Here is a 14153-nt window from a genome sequence, read left to right on the forward strand (position 1 = left end):
AACAGTCCCCCCCCCCCCCCAATAGAAGAATATATTGCTTATTTGAATGCTGCTTATTTTAATGAAAATTTAGCCAAGAGATTTCTTTATGTAGAAAACGAAAATTTTAGATGTTGTGTACCTATCTACTTCAATGAATTCCAACATCTTGCTCCTGCCTCCCCCCTCCCCACTTCTGTATCATGATTAAGACCAGTTTCATACACAAGCTGTCATAGGTGAAATAGCTTTTTTGTCTTAATTGGAGTTATGGCTAGATCCAGACTGCAGATCAGCATAGAAGCAGTATCAGTGCTGTTGCTTTATTGAAAAAATAAAGCTTGAATGTTTGCTACTAACCAGGACTGGTTTGCTGGAAATAAAACCACTGGAGTACCTAATCATCCAAAAATTTGAACTGCTTCAAAAGCAAGCTGCATTTTATTTTAATTTTAGGTAGAAAATGTGCCACATATGTATCAATTTAAACATTGTTTTTAAACCTTATGTTCTATCAACATATAGGGAAATAGATCTCATATTCTGGGTGCCAGTCTTTTTCAGGTGCATTACTAAATGTGAAACAGCAGCAGTTGGGAGCAGTAGAATTTCTCCAAATGCAGGGAAATGAAGAGCAGCTTTTATTTCCAATTACAAATTTCTGTTATCTGAAGAACAGCCAAAACGTATTTCTGGCAGCAGCTCAGTTCCTTGAAAGCAAAGGAGTGGATGTAGCCTGTAGTTACAGCTGGTTCTCATTTCCCCCCTCTCCTGAATGCCTGGACTGCTACTGAGTGTCATGGTGCTGCATAAAGGCAGCTGATGCAGGCAGAGGTCATGCCTATGGAAGTTTCAGTCTGCTGTGCAAGTACTGCTTGAGATTGGAAACTTCCCTTGTGCATCCACCTACCATTCTCGGCTCACTTTCTAACTGGCCTTGAACAAAACAACTTTACTATGATAATAGCTGGTTGGAATAATAAGTGTTTTCTTGTAATCCTTATGGAAGCTCTAAGTACCTGTAAAATATCTTAAATTATTCATCAGGAGTTTTTTGGGAATTGTGAGCTTTGTTGTTGTAGATCAGACTTGAAAGTCCATCTAATCTTCAGTGTCCTGTTTCTGACAGGAAATGTGTTTAAGTGTTTCAGGAAAAAAAAAAAGGCAAGCTGTTGAGAACTACTCTGTAGGAATGTTTACAGGTATAATACATGGTAATTAGAGAAGGACCTTAAACTTACAGCTCAGTTCTTTTGGAGTAAGCCTGCATTCTTTTATGATGCTTCACATTGCGTACATGTGCATCCCTTTATCTTCAATAGCGAGATAAAGAGTGGAAGTTTGTTCCTCTTTTATGCTACTTAAAATGTTGATATATCATGCTCTCTTGAGTCTCATACAAGCACACTGTTTTTCCATGAGTGTTCCTGTGGCTTTGGTTGCTGTGGTCATTTTTCTTGTTTTAAGTGTTTCTTTTGGCAAAGAAATGCTTCTACAGGATCAATAATGTTCCAAATAAAACAACATAAGCAACAGTATGTTTTATGTATTTTCTAGTCCAACGTATGCATACAACAATATCTTGCCTGCTTTGAGCTATCTGCAGCCAAACTCCCACTCCCAGGGTTGCTAGTTATAGTATAAAATGTATTGCATTTTGTATATAATTATAGTACTTTTTTGTATTCCTCGAGTTTATTTTTAAGTGCTGCTAGAAGTAACAGCTTTAATAAAACTTTTCCATGCATGAATTGGAAGATTTCTGCCCTGTGCTACCCCCTTATTTCCAATATCATGTGTTAGGATAGAATACTGTTAACTGGGAGAGTGTCCTTTCGAAGTAGTGTTAATTATTGTCATCATGACTTCAATAAAATCAGTGAAAACTGTAATGAGTTTGTCAAATAATAGAAATGCAATAAAAATTAAGTTCTGTAACCCAGAAAAGTATTCCTTGCTTTGGATTAGGATAGTAATTTAACCATTTCAAAATAAGGTAATTATTTTAAATGGAATTTTATCAAATGTTGATGTACAACTACGTAGTGCAAATTGCAAAGCTTCACTAAAGCTTTAATGCTGCTTGCTTTTCCGATGGACATCAAATTTGCAATACACTAATACTTACTTTTGACCAGCAGAAGGGACCGTGTTATCAATATACTTGATGATATGTTCTGGGTAGTACCATAGTTTACAGTTAAATGTTGTTTTTCCCTATCATTAAAAATGCTAGCCCTTCAGTAGGTTTGCAGACATGTTGCATAAGATGTGTTGTCTACTTGCAAACAGGAGTCACCTTACATGCCCGGACTTTTGCTCTACACCAGTTTCTTAAGGAAGCAGTTACTTTTAGCATGTGATTTTTGGTTAGTCTTTTTTTCAATGACCTTGTTTTTGCACGTGCTACTTCTCCTGTGTGTGGTGGTCTGTGTATTCTTTGACTTAAACCTCTATGTGTGTTTCTGTATGAAAAAAATCTAGCTGCCCATTTAAAATGAGAGGAACTTTTTTTTAACTGATGTGTGTGTACATAGTCTGATTGCTAGCTATGGGTATCTGATGGTTTTAAAGAAAAAAGAGCTATTTTTCTTTTAATGAAATGAGGAGCTGTCAGCCGAGCAAAAGTGGAACCTCTGCTGAGCCTTTATGTATAAGCAAGAAAGTGCTCACACAACTGAGATTAATTTTATCTTCTGTATGTATTTTCTGCAAATTATGAACCATGTCTCTTGTTTTCTGCTTTCAAAATGATGTAACATGGTGAGTTTTACTAACCACAAATTGTGTTTTGTGGTAGAAATTGTATCAACTGTTCTTCCTGTTGGGGCACGACCTAAAAACTTTAAGCTTCTAGCTTATTTCAGTTTCAATCTGTATTAGAAAACAGCAGTTTTGTGTGACATCTCTGGGTCACCTACTTATCCTGCCTTGCCTTTTGTCCTCCATTCAGCAACTATTAAATTACACTGTTGCCACAGAAAAATGGGCTTCTGTGAAAAAGATAGGGGAGGGGTCAATCATCAATGCCCAGTGATGACACAATTACAATACAAAACTAAAAATATAGTTTTTAGATTTGAAGGAACATTAAAAATGTTACCCAGAGAACAGTAAGTTCTCTGCAGTCCTGCAGTGCAAAAATACTCGTGTATCCTACAATATTGTTCAGGCACTTAAAAACTGAACTTAAGTGTTTTCTGGTTTATTTTTACTTTTTCTAATTCTCTGAAACCAGCCAAAAATTATTTTAATATGAAGACAGGAAAAATCTTGATTTGTGAGAATATAACTATGTTTTAGTTCTCTAGCTGTGCTGTACCTTAAAAAAAATGGTGGTTTCTCAGGTTGTGATACTCTGTTGGTAGCTCCTGGGTGCAGAATGATGCCACATCCTGGCTGAGAAGCAAGCAAGGACGGGAGGGAGGACAGTGACCAGTATGAAAAGTTCATTTGCACTGAGCTCATTTAACTTTAACTTGCAGTAAGAATGGCTGAAGACATACCTGAAGCTTCCAAGGAATCGGTGTTCATACAAAGTTGACTTTAAATTTTAGCTTTTACAACAAATCATCTGTGTTCTGTTAAGGCAGGTGGTAGCTGAGTACTTGATCTTTCCCTGGCTGTTTCAAACTGAGCTATGGACTGAAGGTGCTGCCTTTCACAGAGTGAGATAATGGTATAGTTAGTCTGGTAATAAAAGCACAGCTGGTATCAATTATGCAGTGGAAAGAAACATATTTTATACTCATCAGTAAGTTTATGTGGCAAGGCCACAGTCTAAGATGATGTTGAAGATTTTTAAACTGAAGAGCTATTTCTGTATCAATACTGTTAAAATAGAAGGGGTAGAGCTTGCATCTCCGTAGGTTGTGTAAGTTGATCTAATGGTTATCCTGGGATTGGAAGGAAAGAAACTCTGAGAAACTTGAATAAGACAAAAAGCTGATCCCTCAGGCTCAGAGGCTTACCTTGCTATCATAGTACCTACCTTCTTTTGATACTTTTTCTAGTATATTTTTCTATCTTACAAAAAGGACAGTAGGATAAATAATGCAGATTTAAGCATAAAATATGCCATTACAATATTTGTGTAAATCTGTGTCAGGAATTGCTGGACATCCAATCCAAATGTAAGACTGAAATTCTTTGTGATTCTGAAAAATTATGCTCCTGTTCTAGTAGAGGACCAGAAATAGTACTCAATTGAAAGTGTGATTACTGATAGGGATTGAATAAAGAGTCTTAAGATTATACTAGTGCTACTGTTTGGAAACAAATTCTTTGAAAATGGTGTAAATAGTGGCTAGCAAATGGGGGGGCGCATTGTGTATGGTTTGTTTTGATTTGGGGGGGTGTTTGGTTTGTTTGTTTAAAAAAAAAAAAACCAAACAAAACCAAACATAAAAAACCAAACCCAAAACATTGCTCAGTGAAGAGCTCCAAATACCAGTTTTGGAATAACTGTAAGGAGTAGCTTCTGAATAACCATGGCCTTCCCATGGTCATTGGGGAATGGAGCACGAGAATTGCTCAATTATAGAAACTTCTACCTAATAGCAGTCTCTTCAAATGTCAGTTAACTTCAGCAATTGGAAGTCAAGGGTTATGGCTTAATTGAATTAAGTGGAAGGTGATGTAGAAGTCACCATGCAGTTAACTGGAAGAAAGTAACAGATAGTCCCTGGTATGTGACTGAGGATAAATGACTTCTTGGGGTGTCTTGGAGTTGCTCTGCAGGTACACATATGTTCTCTGCACAAACATTACATTCTACTCAAGTCAGCTTCCTAGCAAACCTTCTATTTTATGTCATACTGAAATCATCCTTTCAAACCTTAAAAGTAGGGATGATCTTGATTTGATGGCAAGTACTCCAGACAAGTGCCACGAGAGATTTGAGGTCTGGACCCTTGAAAGCTGTTGATGACCACCCCTAAAAGGGGGGGGGGGGGAACCCAAATAAAATGCAGTTCCTTAGAAATGTGTGAGGTTCTCAGGCTATATAAAGAACATCTTTCTCTTCTAGAATAACAAGGATGACTTGAGTTATCAAAATGGTTAGGCCACTTCAGAATAAATGGCAAGGGAGGTGGCTTGCCTTGTTGAGGGTATTTCTTGACCCTCTTAGTTGTCAGTCTTTAACTTCTGATATTAGTAGTAATTGCAGCTTTAATGCTTCCTCTCCTTTCTGATTAGTGTACTGTAAATCATCGTAACTGTGTGTCCATTACTTATACGATTATAATCGCTATTTAGGCTTTAGATTTTGTAGAGTATATATTCATAGCACAGTATCCCCAAGTGAAATTGTGTTGTTACACTTCAGGTTGACCCACTTTCTGTTTTACAGTTAATTGGGAAAAGGTAACTGCTCCAACCACTTTGTACATCCAAGACTTTTTACATTCAGGTCATAAATTTGGCTGACTTTCACTATGCAAACAACTCAATTAAATACTCTTTTTCCAGGAGAAATTATTCATTGCTATGGTTTTTAATCCAAATAGGCAAAAGTGTGTGTATTCAGATACAAAATTTATGTGGCTTAAAGTACCTTCAATTTGTTCACAACAGTGTACGGGAATTTTGGTTTATTTGCCAGAAAGTTGTTGTTCTGTTTAGGGGCACCTGTTATTTAGCACCTTCTGGTTTTGTTCTTGAAGTCTGCACTATCCTCGGAGTCTTGGTGACACTGACGTCTGGAACTGGTTATGGTTTCTTTCATGTACACTACACTTTTATTCTGTATGTTCTACTACAGGGCTATTACTCTACAGGGTTTTTTCCTGGAATTAATTTTCAGAGCAATTTAGTGTACATTAATTAAAAAAAAAGCCAGCTGTTTTAAACCAAATGTATCGTCCAGGTTTACTATAACAAAAGTACTTTTGAAAGCAACTTCTCTTGGGGAGGGAGGAGCTACTCCAGCTTTTGTTATCTTAAGGAGAAGTTTGTCAGGCACTTAAAGGAGAGCAACTCACTGTATTTAACTAATCCACTGGGCCGTAGATATCTGTCAGACACAGTTTATTAGATTGTACGTGCATGTGTTAGGTTGTGTGTCCTTGTATTCAGTAGTACCACTTGAAATACTTTGTTTGATGGTAGCTTTTGCTGCTTGCGTTTAAGAAAATTTTAGCATTTTATGATACTTTTAAGGAAAAAAGAAGTCATCAACTGGAAGAAGTGGGGATAAACTGCAGAACTATTTACAAAGGCAATGTAGTCTTACTCTGTTTTTTAACATGCTATTAATGTCTTAGCAGTTCATATCTAACAACAAAGTCATGCACAAACATAAAATGTGTTATGGTGTTAATTTACACAGGCTTTCTGTGGTGTGTTCACATTTCTCGTCTTAAGCTTAGTGCTTTAGTCATGTGGTCATTTTAATTGGGCATCAATTTTTGCTGCTGTCAAAATATGGTACTGCTTTCTTTACTGCTGGCCAGTTACTTTAGTATTTACTAAGTATTGAAAGCTAAGGTCCTGATCCTGAAAGTTTTTGCTGTGTATAATGATCTGTAATTTCACATGCATTAGTCATCTTAACTGCTCATAGGATTACTTAAGGAAGAAATAAAGCACATGCAGAATTTTGTGGCATCAAGGCTAAAGGTCTGTAGAACTTAAAAGGCTAACTTCTGTAACTGTTGAAATGTTAGCCATAGGAGGTATTTTAATTCGTCATCATATGAATGTTTATAAACAGCAGTCTAGTGTTAGTTCCTTCTTAACACTAACCTAAACTTAAACTTCCACATTTATATTTGGACTTGGTGATTTACGCTTACTTTAGTTTCAGATTATAATTGGTGGTTTTCTGTCTAAATGAGTATATCTTTAATTTTTTGAAGGTTCATTATTTCAGAAAATACTGATGGCAAAAGTAGTACTGTCTTACTTGCTTATCAATTCTGTGTATGAAGTTTGAACTGTGCAGTCTAATTTCACTTTACATGGAAGCGCTAATTAATTACAGAGGATCAGCAGGAAGGATTAAGGTGTAAAGCACAGGAAGTAAAAAAATTGGGAAGTAAAAACTTTAATTTTTTTTTAATAATCTAGGTATCCTTGTCAAACAATAAAAATAACACTGCACAAAGACTGTATAAGGCAAGGCAACCTTTGTCTTAAAAGGTTAAGTGTCTGTATAACAGCCATATAGACAATGAATTATAAAGTGTTATGAAAAGAGTACAAATATTGTCTGTCTTAAAATTTTTTTTATTTGTTATTGAAGATGAGGGAGTCTGGTCTCAGGATATTTGAAGCCTGTGAAATATTTTTAATAGGTATCACAAAAGAGAGAAATCAACGTAGTTTCTTAACAGATGCATCTGGGATTAAAGAATGCGTAAATATCAAATGAGGTATTTACTCAGTTTGTTTTAAAATTTACTGTTAATTTTTTTTTTCATATCTTACATTCATTTTGGTGATTAAGTATGGTCTTTCCTAGAAGGCCAGTGTTGTTTAATTTTGCAGTGCTGGCCACAGTTAACCAGACAGGTTCCTGCAAGTGCTTAAATAGATTCATAATGCAAGTCTAACTCTGGTACATGTGAAACAAACATTCAAAATAGTGTTACACATTGATCAAATAGTTGAAGATCCTAAGTGCATTGCTGCAGCTTCTTTAAATATTTCTTGTGTTAATGAAATTTTTAAAAATCTTGAATAGTTGTTTTGTGCCTAGATATGGTTACAGCAGCCTGTTGTGTTGTAGGAGGCACTTGATATAAAAACAGACTTTGTGAGGTGGCAGCTCCCAGGTTTAAAAAGTGGCTCTGGCTTAAATCTAATGCTGAAACTGAAGTGCCACCCATTTATCTCTACTATGAAAAACAGAGTATTTCTGCAAATGTGTCATAATATTCTTTACACAAATGGAGCTGTTTGGGGATTTCCTTGAGGCATTTTTTTAAAGTATGTATTTTTTTCCATGCAGTATCTATTTCTGGCAAAGGCAAGTATGCATCACTGTTGCAATTTTGTTAAATCATCCTGTCATGTACAGTGTATTTTACTGGGGTTCATACTCTGGGTCATTATGTTCTTGAAAGTTTTTTGAAGATTCCATAATTTTGCTTGTAGTGTTAAACGCTGCTATGCCTGTGTCTCAGGAGGTAAAAATGGGGAGAAGAGTGAAGTCCACAACAATATAACTGATAATCAATTATTTTTCCTTTTCAGATGTTCCTCCTGCTGATCAAGAAAAGCTTTTTATCCAGAAGTTACGACAATGTTGTGTACTTTTTGACTTTGTTTCTGATCCACTAAGTGACCTAAAGTGGAAGGAAGTAAAACGAGCAGCTTTAAGTGAAATGGTAGAATATATCACACACAATCGCAATGTGATTACAGAACCTATTTACCCTGAAGTAGTACATATGGTAAGTGATTTAACAAAGGGAACTATTTTGAGGTTTTTTTAATTCACAGTTGTTTCTTCAGCTGTATCAATTTATCTTAAGAAATCTTACTGAAATCTTCAAAGATCAACTATGTTTGCACATCTGCAAAATGGTAATATAATGGTGCTTTTAAATCCCATTGCCAATGTTGATTCCTCCTCTTTGTAAGACAGAAACTAGACACATATATGAAGCAGAAGTAAATGGTTTAAGTTGGTAAAAATGAAATTTTGTATTTTAAAAGAAAGGGGGGGTGTGCTTCCCGCCCCCAAATCTTTTTTAGAATAGGTGTTTTTTAAAATAGGGAGGAAAGTTAAATACATCTAGCTGTTTAAAAAAATGTGTAGATTGCAAAACTGAAAATTGGGGGGGGGGGGAGAATTAGAAGATTAGAATTAAGATCACCTGTGCAAGCTTGACACTTAATTTTATGTAATGCCATTCAGTACCAATGTTTGATTTTTATTCTGTATTCAGAGGTGAGAATGAGAGTCAGACTGTATTTAGTACACAGGATGGCAGATCATGGTTCTGCTGGAACAAGTGAACTGTTCAGACCTGCGTTGTTTCTCCTCTCTCACTATCCAAATCCTAGTCAGCTAGACCTAGTTTATTTTTCTGTCATGCTTAAGTCGACTCCAGAGGAGGAGGTGGCTGTGAAACTACAGGAGATTCTTTCAGCTTTCGTTGCGGTGACTAGACACCAGTTGCCTGGAATAGCAGTTGGGTTGAGGTCTTTAGCTGTTGTCTGCAATACACTGAGAACAGAAAGCATCTTTTGAAATTCCTGACTGCTAAGCCTACAAGAAGCTCTTGACCATGTGTGACAAGATGTTTTTTCCTGAGACTTTATAGCTTGGGGTGAATTTTCAGGGGGATGAGAAAACAGTGCATCTTTAACATAAATATGAACTTAGTCAAATTTTGAGGTCCTCCTACAAATCAGAGACTTTGAAGCTTCTTCAAAGATTCTTAAGGATTTATAGTATGAAAGACGTTGCTTATTCTGAAGATTGCTTGTAATCTAAATTAGCCATAAGTGTTTACTGATACAGAAGTTATTTTCATGAGAACTTCTGAGTATATGAGGATTACGTATAACTCTAGATGTCAAACATGTACACAGAGCATTAGGAGATGTGGGATCATGGCTTTTCCCATGTCTTGATAGCTTATTTATATCTTTGTTTTTTGCTAATTGATTGCTTGTTTTGGAATACTTGACACTGATGAAAGGAGAGTTACAAAAGAGAATAAGCTTGCTGACACTTCATTTAGATAAAATGGAGTTCACGATGAGTTCTTGAACATCTGTGCCAGACATTAGTGTTTGCTCTGTGTAAGAAGTCTTAACTGCCCATAATTTCATAACTTTTGCCTGATGTGCCTGCATCATCTTCTCCATCAAATAGTCATGGCCAGAATATGTTTGGCTGAGGAGGATATATACTTCACTTTCAGATGCAACTAATGGTAATAAAGTCTGCACTTCGGTCAGTTTAATAAATCTTCATGCAGAATTTGGTTACTGTCTTAATTCCCAGTGTTTTGCTGGGAGCATGCAGCATCTGACAATTCTTTCAGTGAATTTAAAATGCTTTTTATGTACAAGGTTCTAAAGGGCGTGGGGTTTCCTTGCATGGGACTTACACAGCCCTGCAATAGATGCTGTCAGTGAAGGCACTTGGACTGGTATTTTGAGGTTAAATTCAGATAGCAATTTTTTTAGGCTGCTTTTATGGAACAATTTTCTCTTGGTCATCTGTTCTGAAACAACTGTATTCTTCTTGCAGTAGTAGTAGTAGCTTCTTTCTTTCAGGCATGTATGTGTAGACTGAGGTGTACTTTTGCTAAGTTCTAGCAGTGGATTTGAGTTGATTGTGTGGATTTTAAGGAAAAAGAAATCTCACGTCTTTGTATACTTTAAGACTCTTCCAGGAAATGTAAGTTGTATGCTGTTACTGACACTGGATTATATTAATAAAGAATAGCATTTTTAGTAAAATTATGAGAGTGAGCAAGAAATACTTGGATGTGAGAGTGGTTCTTGGTTTGGAAAGTTTTTGGAGTTGGTAGTTGGCATAGGAATTAGGATTTTACTGTGCCATTCTGTTCAACTTCACAATTTGGAGGTTACTCATTTATGTATGAGCATATACCAATATACATCTGTGTATATGTGTGTGTGTCTTTTTATTTGGTTTTGCTAACATGTTATTTAGGCCAGATGCTTAGGGCAATGAATTTCACAAGTTACCTGTTTAATAATAATCTTTTTCAATATTAATCTTTTTCAATAACTTTGAATCTTCTTTCTCCCTGACAAGAGAAGCATCTATCTTATCATCTGGTTCTTCTTTATTCTTTATTATTCTAGAGCTGAAGTCATGCCTGTTCACCCCACCCTCACCCTTCTTATTTTGCTTTAAGTGTCCTGGGCTAATTTATAGTAAGGTCTTGTCTTTAAGCTATATATTTATCTAAAGACTTAGTTCAATTATTTAATGTTTAGCATAAGTCTCCTTTTCAAAAGATATGAGAGAAATTAATTTCTAAAATGGATCTAATGTTAATTCTTCAGAGTGGATGCAGGAGTTTCTTCCCTTTTCTTCCTCAAAGAGCCAGCTGACATGTCCTTCAAATTCTTTTTACATTTCTAAGCAATGATGTGGTGGGAAAGGAAATGTTTCTATTAAACACTTGTATAACAAGTTCCATTTCTCAGGTATAATATAGTACGGTTGGATTGATTAACCTCAGAGCAGGAACTTACCTCTTCTCAAAACTGTAAGACGTAATCAAATGTCTGAATAGATCTTGTAAATGTACATAATAAATTTAGCTTTTTTGATCAAAAGCATCTGTTACAGATTCTTGTTTAGAAAAGAATATATACCTTTTAGCTTGGCTTTTGAAGAAAACGCGGCTTTGACAGTGTTCTGTTGTGTATTTGTCAGAAGCACAGACACTTAGGATATTAGTTTTGTAAAACTTTGTGAGAATTGCTAGCTCTGTACATTACAGAGCCAAACTGATGACACTTTCCACCTCAGGGAAGATGGGCAGTACCTGGATTGTATCTGTTTTAAGAGGGACTATGAAAGCAAACATCAATATGAATATTCCCCAGCTAGCTAGCTAGAAAGTATTGAGGAGAGCTGAAAGGAAACTAGGGCAGTACTAGATGTAGAGGTCCAGGGTTGAAGTGTTCAGAGAAAGAAGTAGATCAAAAGCATGTATAAATATGGCTTACTTATTCCTGTAGCTCCCAGAATCATCTCCTTAGTGATGATGATGATGATGAACTTGTGGGTGGTAAATCAACGTTTTTGTGAATCACATAGGCTAATACTACTTTTTAAAACTGATAATATATAGGAACAGATCTAATTTTATTCAGCAACTGAAGCAGTTTTCCCTGCAACTTTTCATGCATTATGAAAATTAAATTACATACTCAGTTATACCCATGCAAGGTTGATTTTTTTGTTTGTTTGGGGCGTTTTGCAGGTGTGTTTTTTTGTTTTGTTTTTTTACTCTGATCTTTGGTCTAGAATAAGAGATGTTACTGTTAGCAGAAGTGTACTGCTTGTGGCTCTATTTAGCTATTAGGATGGCTTTATTCACATAAATATAGAAGGTGCAGACTTTCAGATTATATAGCTTGTCATTGAGAGCTCTTCATGTCAGGCTTCACTCAGGCTGCTCAGCAGAAGGGAGGAGAAAATGTGTAATGATATCTCTGATGCTTAGTTGCTTGAAAATATTCTCCACTGTTATACAAAATGGGCCACCAGAAAAACAGTGTACATAACTACCATTACAGCAAACATACCTGTGAAGCGGTAAAAATGCAGGTTGTTTGCTTATCCTTTTTTGTTTGCTCATCCTCTTTAATTATGTCCTTTGGAGTCCAGTATTATCAGTGCTCACAGCACTGAGAATTTTGGCACAGTAGCCCCGTTTTCATAAAGACTCAAATTTCATAAAGGGGGGGGGCTTGTGGTGTTTTGTTGGAGAGGGTGGGGAGCTGGGGAGGGGACAAGAGAGTCTGAGGTTTGTGCCTTCACTGAGAGATGCTGCATCTTGATTTGAGCAGTTTTGTTCTGTTGGTCAAGGATATAAAACACAAAACGGATCAGTCTTTATTGATTCTATTGCTCATGGAACAAATTATTTTGGTTTTGGGTTTTAACTCTTTCCATTTGATATTCTCAAAAATAAAAAATATAAAACATTGTACCTAACACCTTACATGACCAGGCTTTTCTCCTTTGCCTGAGACTTTCTCATATAGAAAAGGCTGATTGTTCTTCCATTTGTCTAACAACCTTAGCAAGTTTTAAATTTCAAGCCTAGTCTTCCTGGGTTTGTTTTCTTGGAACACCATTGACTATTGTAAACTTTCACGGTATTTTTTTAAACAAAGATTGGAGGTTGTTAGTTGCTTCATGTCCATGCTTTTAAAAAGGGGAACATAAAGATGTTTCAGCTTTACTTTTAATTCTCTGAAATAGTGATTACTCCAATACGCTAGTCTTGGTCTATATCAGGCCTACACCTCAGTTGCTGAAATAAAGGAATATTCTGAAGAAAAATAGAGCATCAGGATGACCTTTCCTTCATGGGAATATGATCTAAGTCTTGCAGATTTAGCTGATGCAGTTTGATACTGCCTCCCACTGTCTGCTCTGCCATCTGTCAGATAGTCCTTGTACATATAGTTCTTAGCCCTGCCAGTTAATAGGTAATTCATGGCATTATTTTAAACTGTGAATGGAGGTGTTAATTAGTCAGAATGTGAAGAGGGAAACATGGCATTCTGTAGCTTTTCCCAGAGTCCCACTAATGATGGGTGGAATGCATTCTTCTACAAAGTAGTATCTTTAAACTGAGACAGCTTCATCTTTCAGAGCTTTCGAGTAATCATCAAATGATTAGCAAGAAAGCTTTGATGCTATTTTTTAAAAAAAAAGGGGGGGGGGGGGGGCAAAAAAACCCAAACCAACCAAACAAAAAACTCAGTAAAACCTGAGAAAAGAATAAAAATGTGTGTATGGCACATGTGATTATTATCTGTGATGGAATTTGAACATAATAAAGACTGAAATTGTGGCATAAATAATAGATTTTAAATGTGATATTGGAGTAGACCTTGCATTCTGAATAGCTACGTCATAAATAAACTCAAACTTGTAGGGTTTAGGGTTTGTTTTTTTTTTTTAAATTGAGCTGTATTAAACACTTGCTGAAAGTGTAGGAACCCTTCAGCTGGTGAAGTTAAAAAAATGTTCTTTTGCATCCTCAGATAAGACATTCAGTTTGGTGCAAGTTCCGTTTCCCCCCTGCCCCGTAGCTGGTCCTGGAGATGCCCTGTACTGGCATGTTTGCTGAGCCAAGTATTGGTTTTCTTGGAAAGGCTCTACAAATGTTTCTGCTGCTCCTGGTGATGTAGCCTTTTGCAAAGAATGTTCCTTTTCCTGGCAAATGAGCTTCTCTGCCCTGTTGTCTCTTACTTTGCCAGACTTAAGAAATGTATTCTCAGATTTTCCCCTAAATACTTACAAAAAGACATCTCCAATCTGTTACAGCAATAGAATATCAATAGCAATGTATAGGTTAACTCTTACCAGTACTTGTGGTACATATTTAGGACAGAGTATGTGTGCCTTATGGTGAAGCTCCATGGAACCAGCTGCAGCTGATTTGATAAATCAGTTTTGTGCACAATGTATCTCTCCATTCAGCATAGTC

At 36.2% G+C, this 14153-nt stretch overlaps 1 protein-coding gene across 3 annotated transcripts in view; it reads left to right on the forward strand.

Annotated features, from left to right (window-relative positions):
- PPP2R5C (protein phosphatase 2, regulatory subunit B', gamma) overlaps positions 1–14153 on the forward strand; it is an 85912-nt gene that overhangs the window by 45188 nt on the left and 26571 nt on the right. For all 3 annotated transcript variants that reach the window (XM_010583951.1, XM_010583949.1, XM_010583950.1), the window contains one exon: positions 8179–8378. In XM_010583951.1, coding sequence (XP_010582253.1) covers positions 8310–8378 — 69 coding nt within the window. In that variant the 5' untranslated portion in view covers positions 8179–8309. The remainder of the gene's footprint in view (positions 1–8178; positions 8379–14153) is intronic.

Source organism: Haliaeetus leucocephalus, unplaced genomic scaffold (genome assembly GCF_000737465.1).
Source record: "Haliaeetus leucocephalus isolate CR32 unplaced genomic scaffold, Haliaeetus_leucocephalus-4.0 Scaffold932, whole genome shotgun sequence".
Taxonomy (NCBI): Eukaryota; Metazoa; Chordata; class Aves; order Accipitriformes; family Accipitridae; genus Haliaeetus; species Haliaeetus leucocephalus.